We start from the raw sequence: 12,872 nt of genomic DNA, 5'->3' as shown, positions 1-12,872 counted from the left end.
TTTTTTTTTTTTTTTTTTTTTTGCCAACCTAAAAAAGAAAAATACTCTTTTTAACGTTCTTCATCATGTTTAATAACCTTTTCTTTGAAATTTTGTTGCTTTAGACAGTAATTCTTTCCAGTAATTAGAAAAAAAGTTACAGATAAAATTATATCATGTTTTACTTTCTGATCGCCTGATGACAATGCAAATTTAAGTTAAACAGACTTTAAATCAAGTAAAATACAAGTTCTTAATTATATTACTTTTGAAATAATATAATTTAAATGAAAAGTCAACAAAAAAGTTGGAAATTGGGTTATCTTCAAATAGTTACTAAAATATCTTTTACATATTTTTATAAATTTAAATTTCTTTTACATATTGCAGTTAATATGTAAAGATAATTTATTTTAACATATACAAGTTTTAGATTAATATATCAAACAATTTGACAAATATCTATAATTTATAACCTTGAGAAAGGCGAAAATTACAATTTTTAATTATTGTAGGAGCTCACATCACAATTATTAATTACAATAGTCAGTATTAAAACTCTGAAATCTGACTGGCAAAAGGAAGCTAATTCACTTGTGAAATTTGTTGAAAATGAATTGGCCGACATCAGCAAACACAGACTGGTTTTTCCCAAGGAGCCTCAAGTTGTTACCTTAGGTGTCAAATTAGCTAAATATGTAAGTTGAGAGCTTGGGTTGTGTGTTTATGTGCATGCATATAATTTAATTAATTGCATTATACTTCTGTATTTGGATTTGAAAATTGATGTATTTAATTAGTGATTTTTTATGTTAATGCTTTTTTTATATTCTGGGATTTATCAGCCTTCTTACTTAAGTTTCTTTATTTATATGTGCCACAAATTTAAAATTAATAAATAATGAAACTAAGGTAAGAAGGCTAGAAATAGAAAAAGAAGAACTGTATGTATTTAAATACTTAAACAAAAAGCAACCATATTTTTTAATGATTTTGCTGACTCAAATATTTCCATAAATTAAAAAGTAAATTAATCTCTTAGTCAGCTGTAAAGATTGATCATTGATTTAACTAAAAATATAATTTATATTTGTGTTTCAACAGTTAGCAAAAAAGAACGGCAAAAGGAGTGAATTTCAGGAGAGTGAGCCCAAAAGAAGAAAAACCAATACTTTCATTGGAGGAGTCCTGGACAATCTTTATATGCATCCACACTGTCCTTCGCCTTGGTATCTATTAAACCGTTTACAATTACCTCGCAAAAGTATTTTATTGTAAAATTAACAAAGTCTTATTTTTATTATTATTAGGTTATCTTACTTGGATAATTTGCTTGAAAAGGTACCAGAAGTTGTTCTAGAAGAAGATATCTCCCCTCTGATGGAATATTTTTCAAAAAATATGACTTTGATCAATGACCCAACCTGTCTTCAGTACATGACAATGTAAATTATTTTTAATATACCAGATGCTCTTCTGATAAAAATTAAATAATTTATTTAAAAAAATAAATGTTATAAATTATAGCAACCCAATTTTTTTTTCTTTCAAGTGGTATTAAACATTTAGGCTTCTTAATTACCTACTGTAGGTTTTTTTGTTTAAGGAAAATCTGTTTAGCTTATGTCTTTTTTTTAATAAACTGAATAACTTTTTTTTTTTTTAATAAAATGGATAAATACTCAATGTTATTATATTTCATAATTTAAATTACCATGGAAACAGATTTTTTTTTTTTTTATTTGTTCTAATTTTCCCTTTTTTTAAAAAAACCTCATTAGGTTTCACTGTGAGCTCTCATTCAAAATCTTTATTGAATTTTGATTTATTGCTTGATCTTCCAAAGTTTTGAAGCTTAAATGATGAAATTAACTTCAACAAACTTTTTTAGTTTTATATGAAGAAGACAAGGAAGAACTAATTAACATAATAAATCAAACAATTTATTTTTCTATCTTGAAATAACTAATAGAAAATTGGATTGGAATTAACTATTTAAGTTATTTTGACCACACTTGGACCCATCTTCCTTTTTATAAATAGAAAACTGTTTTTTTTTTTTTTCAAGACTGATTGATTTACTTCCTGGATTATTCCAGATTTATAAATATGATATTGTTACTTATACATTCTTATTTAATTTCATTAAATTTATATGAGCATCTAAACAACTATGAATGAATTATTATTTTAGGTCTTCATTGCGTCTCATGAATATTTCAAAAGATAGAAGTGCAAATAAAAGTTTTTCAGATTTTCTTAACTTCCTTTGGACAACTGCAATGAGGTATGTCTATTTCTAATAACTTAAATATCTTAAAGTACTCTTAAAAATTAGGAATATAGGAGAGAAAAAACATTATGATCCTCCTTAGGTTATTGATTTCCACTTATTTTGATCAGGAGATGAGTTTTTTCCTACCAATCATTCATTTCTCCTCAAATTTGGACATTCTGTTGTTTTGATCTCTTATTTCGACCAGCACCAACATGCTTCTTTTAAAGGATTTGTAACTGAAAACTTTTCTAATCAAGTTTATAGAAACCTCTAGCTTCTTATGCCTGTCTTTTAGATGAAGAATTAGCAGATGTTAACATCGATTTTCGAGATTCATCTTATGATGACTTATGACTTTGGTACTGAATTTTAGCCAGGTAGTCACAGTTGGCGGACGTATGGATTTTATTTACTCAATATTTAGATTTTACATATTTTGGTACATGAAAGCTCTTGCAAAGGTGTATGAAGCCTCTGGTTGGGTACCATTTGGGAAAGGAATGGGAATGAAAAATAATAAAGATCAACATGAAATGATTTGTGACCTTTCATAGCCAAAAGATGTGCGGATTTCATTTTTAATTTAATTTTTGGATTCTATGTATCTTGAAATGTAAAATCTCACAGTGTGAGGAATCAATTTTTTTTTTGCTGATCCATCACAAAGTATCATTAAAAATTATAAACTAACACATTTATCATGACTATAAGATTACATTTTTTTTTTTTTTTTTTATTTCATGTCTGAACACAAAGCTTCTCTATCTGTGGTAGTGAGGAATCATAATAGTCATTAGGCTATTAAGCCTCATCAACTGTTAGAGATAATAATTTTTTCTTCTAATTTTGTTTAATTTTATTTTTAAGGTTTGTGAATCATCCAAAACTTAGAGAAGTGGGATTGACGTTAGTTTTAAACCTCCTCAGTAACGAAGACTGGATTAATTTTGATTCTGCTATGTCTGTTCTAGAATTATATATTGACTACAAGATTGAAGTTACAGAAACTTCATTGAAAACTCTTTCTCAATTTTGTGCTGCTGGATTTTTACCGACAACAGATGTATGAATTTGCAATTTTATATATATTTTATTGCTTTGCCATTTAGAAGTATACTTTTAATAATACAGATATTTCTAATTTGCAGACTAGAATAAAACTAATACATTGGTACTTCAGTGGAGAAATTTATTCTACAGATACATTACTTTGTTTAATTTTGAGATCTAAGTTTCCCTGTTTGATTCCAACTCTTCAAACTGATTTCCCTTTTACTGAAATTGAACAATTTTATTTTATTGCAACTCTTGATGTAGTCCCTACATCTCAAATGAGGTCTGCTCCAGATACAGGTATACATTTGAAATAAAATTTTAACTAACTTAGATGAATGTACTATACTATCAATAAGTATTAAAATGTGATCACCTATTTTATGTCCCTTGTCAAATAAAATCAAAAAGTATTAACTGTCATAAATTGAATGTGGACAATTAAATGTGAATATTATTATAAATATTTAAAAAGTTGATTAATATTAATAGTGTAGAGAAAATTTTATTATTTTGATGATAAAATTTTACCTTATTAGTTTTAAGTTGTTTTTTGTTTACATATGAGATGTAATTTCTTATATAAATAACTAATGTTTTCTCCTATATTAGAATATTTCCAGAATGAATTAATTATAAACTCATCTATTTGTTTACAATTCTATTTTGTCATTGATATACTAATATTTATATACTATAAGTATATTCATGTACCACTGATATTCATGTGCGACTAATATTTATATACCACTTGTTTAATCATACGTTTCCTTAAGTTAAGGTTTTTTTTTTTTTTTGGCCAAGACTCCCATTGGAGTCCTATACTGTCTAACCATGGTTGGGGGTCAAAGTTCTTTATTTTGTGGGACCGCCACTCAATGAAAAAAGTCAACGTCCCAGGCCGGATTCAAACCGGCACCGCCAATAGACATCAAATTGGTAAGACTGTGTCTTAACCATTGAGCTACGGGTGGCCCTAGTTAAGGTTGTAATCTTCGTTGTTCATGTCACATGTGTCATGTGTTTCATTAAATTTATTATATGGTATTCCTTATTTCATTACATCAATAAATTAAGCACATGGAACCATGATCACATCCTTAACTTAAGGAAACATATGATTTAACATGTGTTATATAAATATAAATGGCACATGAATATGTTTATATCAGTCATTACATGTATTATTTTTAAAATAATAAAAACTTGTTGTCATGTACAGTTAATATATCATTATTATCAAATAACTCAAACATAAGAAAATAAATATAGACAATGCAAAAAATAAAAACATGACAATATATCCTTATATTAACCAAACAATTAGCAATTAATTATTTAGTTTAGCCTCAAGTTCCCCAGACACCTCCATATACCATACAGCAGTTGTCAAAGTAGGGAAATATTAAGGATGTTACTAGGAGTCAGTGGGTTGCAAAAGGTAGTTCAGGGGCTTTAATATGGAAAAGGTTTGAAGGAAGATATCCGGGACACGATTTTCCAGGAAACAGTAGGGTCAAAGGTGATTCCAAGGTTTTTGGGGTTGGATAGAATTATTAGCATTATTATTTAGGAACAAAGTTGCGATATAAGGTGATTAGAAACAATCACAATTGCCTTAGTCTTCGCTTAAGCTCTTTTGTGGCTATTGATTGCTCGGTTGATGTGAAAGACAGGTTAATCATCTGTGTACATATGAGTTAATCATCTGTGTACATATGAGTTATGGGTGAGGAGTGGAAGGTCATTAATGTTGATGGCAATAAGAGTGAGGGATATTGACAAACCCTGAGGGGCACTATTTTGTTTTTAGAGAACTTTGGTTGATTGAGAAGTATTTGGTTGGTTGTGTATATCTACACAATCAAAATACATCAAAGCAATGTCTAGTAAATATATTAAGTTCTTTGAATAAACAATTAGCTGGCAGAAGGTGGTGAGTTTAGTGGATCAGAAGAAAGTTGAGGCAGGCCTGCAAAGTCAAAAGGTACGTTGTTGATGTCTGAGATTGGCTGCTAATAATGCTGGGTTTAATACCATATTTAATGTGTTTCAATTTTTTTAAAACCAGTGAACTCAATATTTGTTGTTAACTTCTGGATAGTTTGTGTATAATTTTTTTAAACATGCTCTGTGGTAATTATTTAATAAAAACTCCCTTTAAGAATGCAAAGTTATAACAATTGTTTATAGTTAGCTATGATATATTATTATTTGAAACATTATCAATAAATGATTAAATCAAAGATTTCCATTTTAAATTAAAGTTGCTGGTATATTAATCATTCTGTTACTTTGAATTTTGTTTTAGATTGTTTGAATGATAAAATTGAAGATAAAACAGTTTTTCTAGAATTTATGCAGTTGCTTCCGAACAAATTAAAAGAAGTAAATTCTTTGCATCAATCTTTAAATATTACTACCTCACTTCTATCTCTTTCAAATAGCTTCAAGAAATACAATTTAATAGTTTGTACGAGGTAAATTGAATATACTTTGATAGGAAATGGCAAATAAATACCAAATTACATAAAACTGTAATTTTTTAAAAAAATTTCAGGTTTACTGACATACTAACACAAGTTGTTTCTGAACTTCTCATCCGCATTAAAGAAAGTTTATTGAATATGAACAATGAAAATCTTCTGTCCTTAATTTTAGAGGCAAAAAATTTTTTTGAAGAGCTTGCAAAATTTCCAAATTCCTTTTTAAATAGTGATAATTCCCTGGAAATATTAAATGTTTTACTTGAACAACTTAAATTACAACACATTTCAGTCTGTGGTAATTATTTGAGTTATATTTGTGATTTCAGGTAATCATTTTACTGTCCCATTCTTTTAATTTTTTTGTTTAATGTTTTATTGCAGACATACAAGAAAAACCTTCCATGAAGCGAATTGATAGTGAGTAATTAAACCATTATAAGGAGTGCTAGTCCACAAAATAGAATAAATAAAACGCTTATTCGTTGTTATATTTTATAGTTAATTTTGATCATCTATTTTTGTCTCATAAAATTGTTAATTCAATTATTTATGATTTTTCAGTTCTTAAAAATGAATCTAATGAAGAAGAACAACCAGTTAAGATATTATATACAATTTTAGCATTTTTGAAGTCTTTCTCTTCGGAAGATAAACTGAAAACGTTTATTCATCTTATTAGTTACTGCAAAAACAATATATCTTTAGCATCTAAGTCAGGTTTTCGAATTGTAAGTGTTCCCTTTGATTTGTATTGTTATTAATTTTGTTTTTAAATAAGATCTATAAATAAATAAGCGTTAAGTTAATCTATTGTAATAAAATCGAATTGCTTAGGATTTAATTCATTCAAAAATATCTTGATACATATATATCTGTGTTTGCTTTGTAAGAGGAATTTAATCCATAAAAACACAGTCTTAAGACAAATTGGATTAAAATATTTTGACTTTTATAAGGTCAGTTATTTTAAGTTTAAGTGCCATACATACATTGTAGTGAAGAACCTTTTGACACTTAATAAACTACAAAAGCCTGAATTTTTCAATTCCCATTTTGTTACAATTTTGTTTTTTTTACTTAACTCCCTTTTTTGCTGCAAACACCCATATATTAATTTAGTAATCTAATTAAATTATAAAAAGTCGAGCATTACTTAAATATGATAGTGGTTAACATGGACATAGTAATGTTAATTGAAACCTAGTATTCACATTGCAATCTTCTAATTTTTTCCCCATTGCATAATTCACATTGTATAGATCAAACTTGGTCTTTAACTGTAACATTTTCTGAAACAACTTATATTTAGCAGCAACTCAGTCATGTGACTTAAAAAAGTTTTAGTTTCTTATTAAACCCAAAATTGTTGTTTCTTTTTCTTCAGAACTAGAACTTAGGTCAGAAAAATATAGAAAATAACATAAAATAAAACAATGCAGTTTAAAATACAAACATATTGATGAAAAATAATAACTTCATTTTTTTTTTTCATTCTTGCTTCTGATATATTAATTTTTGCATTATTTTGTCTGATGTCATCTGTCAATCTTGATTCCTTTTTACAATTAATGTTGTAGTCCTTAAAACGGCTGAGATTTTGGGCCATGGTAGCCAAGAGTGTTAAGGGAGGCATCACTTTAACAACCTGTCAGAAACAGTGTCGGTTCAAATCCAGCTTGGGTCGGTAAAAATTAGACTTCCCCACACTGGCTTGAATAGGATGATAACCTGTTCTTTCTGCCTAGTTGAAGTGCCTAAGGCGTTAAACCAAATTAATAAACAATTTTGAAGTGGGAAACTATAACTCAATATTTCATTTCTTCCGTTACATTCTGATAAATATTTGATCCTTAAGTTCGTACAGTCAATTTCTCGTTATTTCAAAGATATTATTTTCTATATAACATTCACTTTTAATCTTGTTAGTTACTCTTTAATATTTCTTGTTACTCTTTAATCTTGTTAAATAGTCTAATTTTGTTAATTACTCTTTAACCTAATTAGTTTTTAACCTTTTCAGTTACTCTTTAGCCTTGTTAATTACAAAATGAACATAATTATTAGCCCATTTTTACTATAATGATTACACAGTTGCTTGAACTGTTTAGACGGACTATTTTTTCTTATCAAATGGTTTTTATTATGTTTAAATCAATATGGTGATATGAAGGATAAACTTGTGCTATAATAATGGCAGAAAAATATGAATTGCTTAAGGGCTGCAATTCCATGAAATTCATGTATGATAACAATTCATTTTATATATTTGCCATTTTTTTTTATTTTTTGGCATACCCTTCAATTAAGAAAATAGGAACTAAAAAATGATTTGTAGGATAATCAAAGATAGGCTCTATACTAAATCTGCAGTTTGATGAGGGACAACTGTGCATTATTCAGGAATAATATAAAATCCATTGAATAAGTAAAATAATTACATAAATTATTTTGTATGGTTATCATTATTTAACTATAATTTAATCATTATTTATTCAATATGTTTATCAGATTCATTTTTATTGAAAAAAGTTAATTTTGATCAGGTCATTGATGTATGAAGGTTTGGCCTCTTATTTACAGGCTAGTATTCTGCTGCAACATATGATAAGTTCTCAAGTTGGTTCCAAAGAATTACTTAAAAGTGTAATATCTCTTATAACAAAACTTTGTAATAAATGGTATACATATTATGAAGAAGTTCTTCAGGTTCTTCAGCTAATTATTGGTTTGTAATTTTTTTTTGTTATATAGTATCAAATTTAATAAGTATAGCAACTTTTTTCAATTTTTTATATTGTAGATACTATACCACCAATGCTTTTATTTGATAAGGAACGTGAATTAAACACACCACTTCATCGACTCCTGTCATCATTTTCTAAACGCATTTGTAAAAAGAGATATGGTCCAGAGATCATTTTGAAATATGTTTCTGTTCTTGCTAAAATTTGTGAGGTATAGTTATGTTTATATTATTAATAAATTATTTCTATTTGAAAAATAATATAAGCATTTTCCTCTTTTCATATATATTCTACAATGTCAACATTTTATGACTATCTCTGTTTTCATTTTTAGTGTGATACAGATGGAGTTCATATAATTGATCATGAGAATGGCAAGAAACAACACATTTTGTATTATATGCTTGAGTTTTTGAACAGTTCGTTTCATCAGGTATTTTTGTGAATTTACTTCCTAAAATTGGAATTTAATTTATAATTTATAAATAAAGTGATAGGAACTATAAAAAAATTAAAATCTTTACCGTTACAATCCATGAAGAGTCAGGAACTCAGTACTTATTAAGGAAGTACTGTTACTAGACCAACGATTGTATAAGGAGGTGATTTGGTCAGAATCATGCTCGACCACCAGATTTTTTCCAATTAAGGGTACCCATTTAAGAGGCTGGGTGGACCACAGGAGGGCTCCAAGAACCTACAGGAGTTGACTTACGGCTACAGTGTAACAGAAAACAATTTTTGCCCAGCCGGATTCAAACTCGTGTCCTTGGATTTAGTAGCCACACACCTTACCCCGCAGCTACCTTAGAGCTATTGGAACTCTAAGATCATGAATATGAATGAAAAATCTGGTGTGGGTCGTCTCCCTGCTTAACACACTTATGAAACCTAAATGGTTTTGATTAACAATTGTTCAGCCTAACATTGCTTATTGGATTCAGGTATAATGACTTGATTACTGATGTGAGGTTTCTAGGAACCTACCCACTTGGGTGTGCATCTATCTGAGATGCGGATTAAAGAATGCCTCTCTGGAAGGATGGTCCGAATATATTGAATAAAGACTAAAGACCCATAGACAAACTAATACCCAGTTCCGGTGGCCTGATCTTCCTTCTATGATGTAGTAGACAGTGAAAAAGCATCCTGCGAATCCAATCTGAAATTAGATTGCCTTAAAACGAGCAAAATTAAGGAGTGTAAGCTGCCTTACATTGTTACAAAACATAAATATTAGTAGCCTAACTTTCCATAACATATTGTTGAGTTTGGTGATAGCAGATAATACAAATTGAATTTATTATAATTTTTTTGTGTTTTTCTGTTATATTAATCGTTAGCTTTAATTTCTAGGTAAGAATAGCAACTTGTGAACATATAACTATGATGTTCAATAGTGAAGTATTGACTTCTGAAAGAATTTCCTTTCTAAATCAAGCTTTTAACATTGTTTTGTCTGCTGTTAGTAATCTATTTCTGGTGAAGGTAAGTTACGATTTTATTTATGTAAAAGATATCATTTGATTGTCTATATAAAAATAAGTAAATACTTTTTTTGATACAGGAAGGAAAAAGCCCCGATGAAGTGAGAGAAGAGGCTTTAAACCGAACTGGCTGTGTACTGAAGATATTTTTAAGTAATCATAATGACTATTATTTGATTTTAGCCTTGCCTGCTGATTGGTTTAGTTTATTATAAAAAAATGTTTCCTCTGTTTTGACCTTCAGCCATTAATAACTATAATTCATAAAGTATTGACATTTTATAAAATTCTATTATTATGTTTTAGTTTGAGTTGAATATTCAAATTATCTTTTAGTTTGAGTCCCTCAGTGGTTAGATAGAAGAGAAAAAAAATGAGAAAATTACTAATTTTATTCACTGATCTTAATCTTTGCCTCAGGAGAGAAATCAAAGATATTGTACTTTTGTCATTAAAATAGAATAAAGAAGAGAATATCTTTCTATTTTATACAAAAGTTTCTATCACTTTAGCCCTAGTGTCAAATCATTTCCATATTTTGCATTTTTTAATTATTTTTTTTACATGTAGGATTTACAAAGTTGTTTCTAGTTTAAAGAACATTCATTCACTAAATTCTCACCTGTTCTTGGATCCACACCTAGGATTTCAGTTAATTTTAGTCTATCCAAGGTATTTCATTTCCATTATCCACCATATTTAGTGAATATTCCCTAATCTGTCTGTCTGCCCTTTTGGTGACTAGTCCAATTGGAGATTAGCAACTTCACTCGAATGTGTGTCTATGACCAACCAGTGTTGAAGATAAATTTTACTTGCTGATATTTCAAATATAAAAATAAACTATTTTAATTTTAATAAGTTTATGTAATGAATAATATGAAGATTTATATGGTTCAATGAATTTTTATTTCTTTAAGATATTCTTTACTTTAATTTTACAATAATTCACAGATTTATTTTTGACTTTTAGTAGCTAATATTCATAAAATATTTTTCATAGGTCTGATATGCAGTTCACCACTATGGAGGAGGAAAGCACTCTATGAATTATTCAACACAATAGCTGTAAAAAATATTAGTCAAAGTATGTTAGTTATTTTGTTTTTTTCATTGACAGTACACTGTTTTAATTTTGATTTATTGCATCAATCAATCTCATTTCTTGTTTCTTTATTTACACATGTTGTAGCATTTGGTGCCCAGGACCATATTCATCTGTTCTTAACAATTTATAACAAGTTACTATCACAAAATTAAATTACAATATTATGTATTTTTGTTTATAATTTATATATTTTTTCTCCATATTTCAGGATGTCATGCACCAGAATATGTTAATTTTAGAAATAATAGACAATGAATTAACAACGTATACTACTGCATGATGTCTTGAAATATGGAGAACAAATTTCGTTGGAATGATTTCTTATGGATAATATGTATGACGGTGTTACTATATTTAAATTAATGAGTACAGATAACTATGGTGCTGGACACTGAATGGTACAGCATTCATAAATTAGAACCCTGACTGAGGTAGTAAACCTAAATTAATAGTTATTTTGTTTTTAAAGCTGGCTTATTCTTCGCTGTAATTTTTTTATTGTTTCATTTATAAACTATATATTTTTTTTAGACCATTTTGATAAGATCCACCATTATTTAGAAAGGAATATGAAAATCGAAAATGGTATCTCCTTTTTTGAACAGAATCTTGATTATGTACTGTGGGAATGGTATAAAAATCACAAAAGTTTTGAGGTTAGTTTTTTTTTTTTTTTTTTTTTTTTTTTTTTTTTTTTATGACTCAGTTATACTATCCATAACCAAAGTTCATCAACTACTGATGATTTTAGTTTGTTTTTTTTCTTAATTTTTTTAGCTTAAAACATAACCATAGATTTGTTAAGTAAAAAATCAGATGCAGGTTCAATCCATCTTCAATTAATTCTTAACAATTTTTAGTGATTTGTGTTTTTCTTTTTAAAATATATATATCGGTGGGTTACAAGTAAATGTTATTAAGTGACATTTTTGCCAAAATTAGTTTTTTTTTTATCTACTTATGATTGACCCAAACCTTCTATTCAGTATGACAAAATTGTGAAGTGTATATTGGACTCATTAGAGTGTTTTTTTCTTTGCATCCATATAAGCAGCCATGAGATTATATTAAAAAGTTTTGTTTTTTAAAAAATTGATAACCAAATAAAAACAAATTTGAGTTTTTTTTTTTTTTACAAATAATTGAAAATCTGGAATATTTTCCTTTTTGAAAGTCTACTAATGGTAAAGTTGTGTTTTGAATATGTATTAATGTTTAGTGTATCAATGATGATGAATGCATGAAATTGGTTGGTTGATTACAATTTAAGAAGTTCAGGTATGGTTTGTTCTTAAATTATTTTTAAAAATGTTTATAAAATTACTGAAATAAAAAAACATTAAAAATACAATTAAGATTTAAAATAAAATGTGTTTTAAATTGTGGTAAGATAAAACAGTCATTGTTCCTTGAATGAAAGATGTTGGGTGTTCTTATGTGATGCTGAACTGCGGGTTTCTATTTGTTCATTTCTTTAGATTCAGCATCCATTTGTAAATTTTAATTATGGCATTATGAAAATGGTTATTAAAAAAAAAAAAAATCACAAATTACCTTCTGAAACTGAAGTTTTAGAAAATGCCCTCCTAAAATACTGTCGATCGGTTTGCTTCTACATTACTCTGATAATGTTACAATTTTCTATCTAGCCATACTGAAAGCTTATACCATTCAGATAAAAATACTGTGAATTTATCATTATTTCCTTACTTTGAATGTTTTTTTGTTTTTGTT

General features: G+C 27.8%; 1 protein-coding gene across 1 annotated transcript in view; it reads left to right on the top strand.

The window, feature by feature from the left end:
• tefu (Serine/threonine-protein kinase tefu) overlaps positions 1-12,872 on the top strand; it is a gene marked incomplete in the record, with an annotated part of 56,426 nt that overhangs the window by 14,179 nt on the left and 29,375 nt on the right. The window contains 17 exon segments of the mRNA XM_067049243.1: positions 495-677; positions 1,084-1,208; positions 1,290-1,424; positions 2,174-2,266; positions 3,125-3,320; positions 3,406-3,610; positions 5,622-5,790; positions 5,871-6,094; positions 6,181-6,216; positions 6,361-6,527; positions 8,380-8,524; positions 8,600-8,754; positions 8,878-8,976; positions 9,900-10,031; positions 10,111-10,183; positions 11,034-11,117; positions 11,670-11,794. Of these exon segments, the coding sequence (XP_066905344.1) occupies positions 495-677; positions 1,084-1,208; positions 1,290-1,424; positions 2,174-2,266; positions 3,125-3,320; positions 3,406-3,610; positions 5,622-5,790; positions 5,871-6,094; positions 6,181-6,216; positions 6,361-6,527; positions 8,380-8,524; positions 8,600-8,754; positions 8,878-8,976; positions 9,900-10,031; positions 10,111-10,183; positions 11,034-11,117; positions 11,670-11,794 (2,346 nt within the window).

This window comes from Halyomorpha halys, unplaced genomic scaffold, assembly GCF_000696795.3.
Source record: "Halyomorpha halys isolate HHAL.00 unplaced genomic scaffold, Hhal_1.1 Scaffold531.1, whole genome shotgun sequence".
Lineage (NCBI taxonomy): Eukaryota > Metazoa > Arthropoda > Insecta > Hemiptera > Pentatomidae > Halyomorpha > Halyomorpha halys.
Note: the sequence above shows the minus strand (reverse complement) of the source record. Positions and strands in the feature narration are given on the sequence as shown.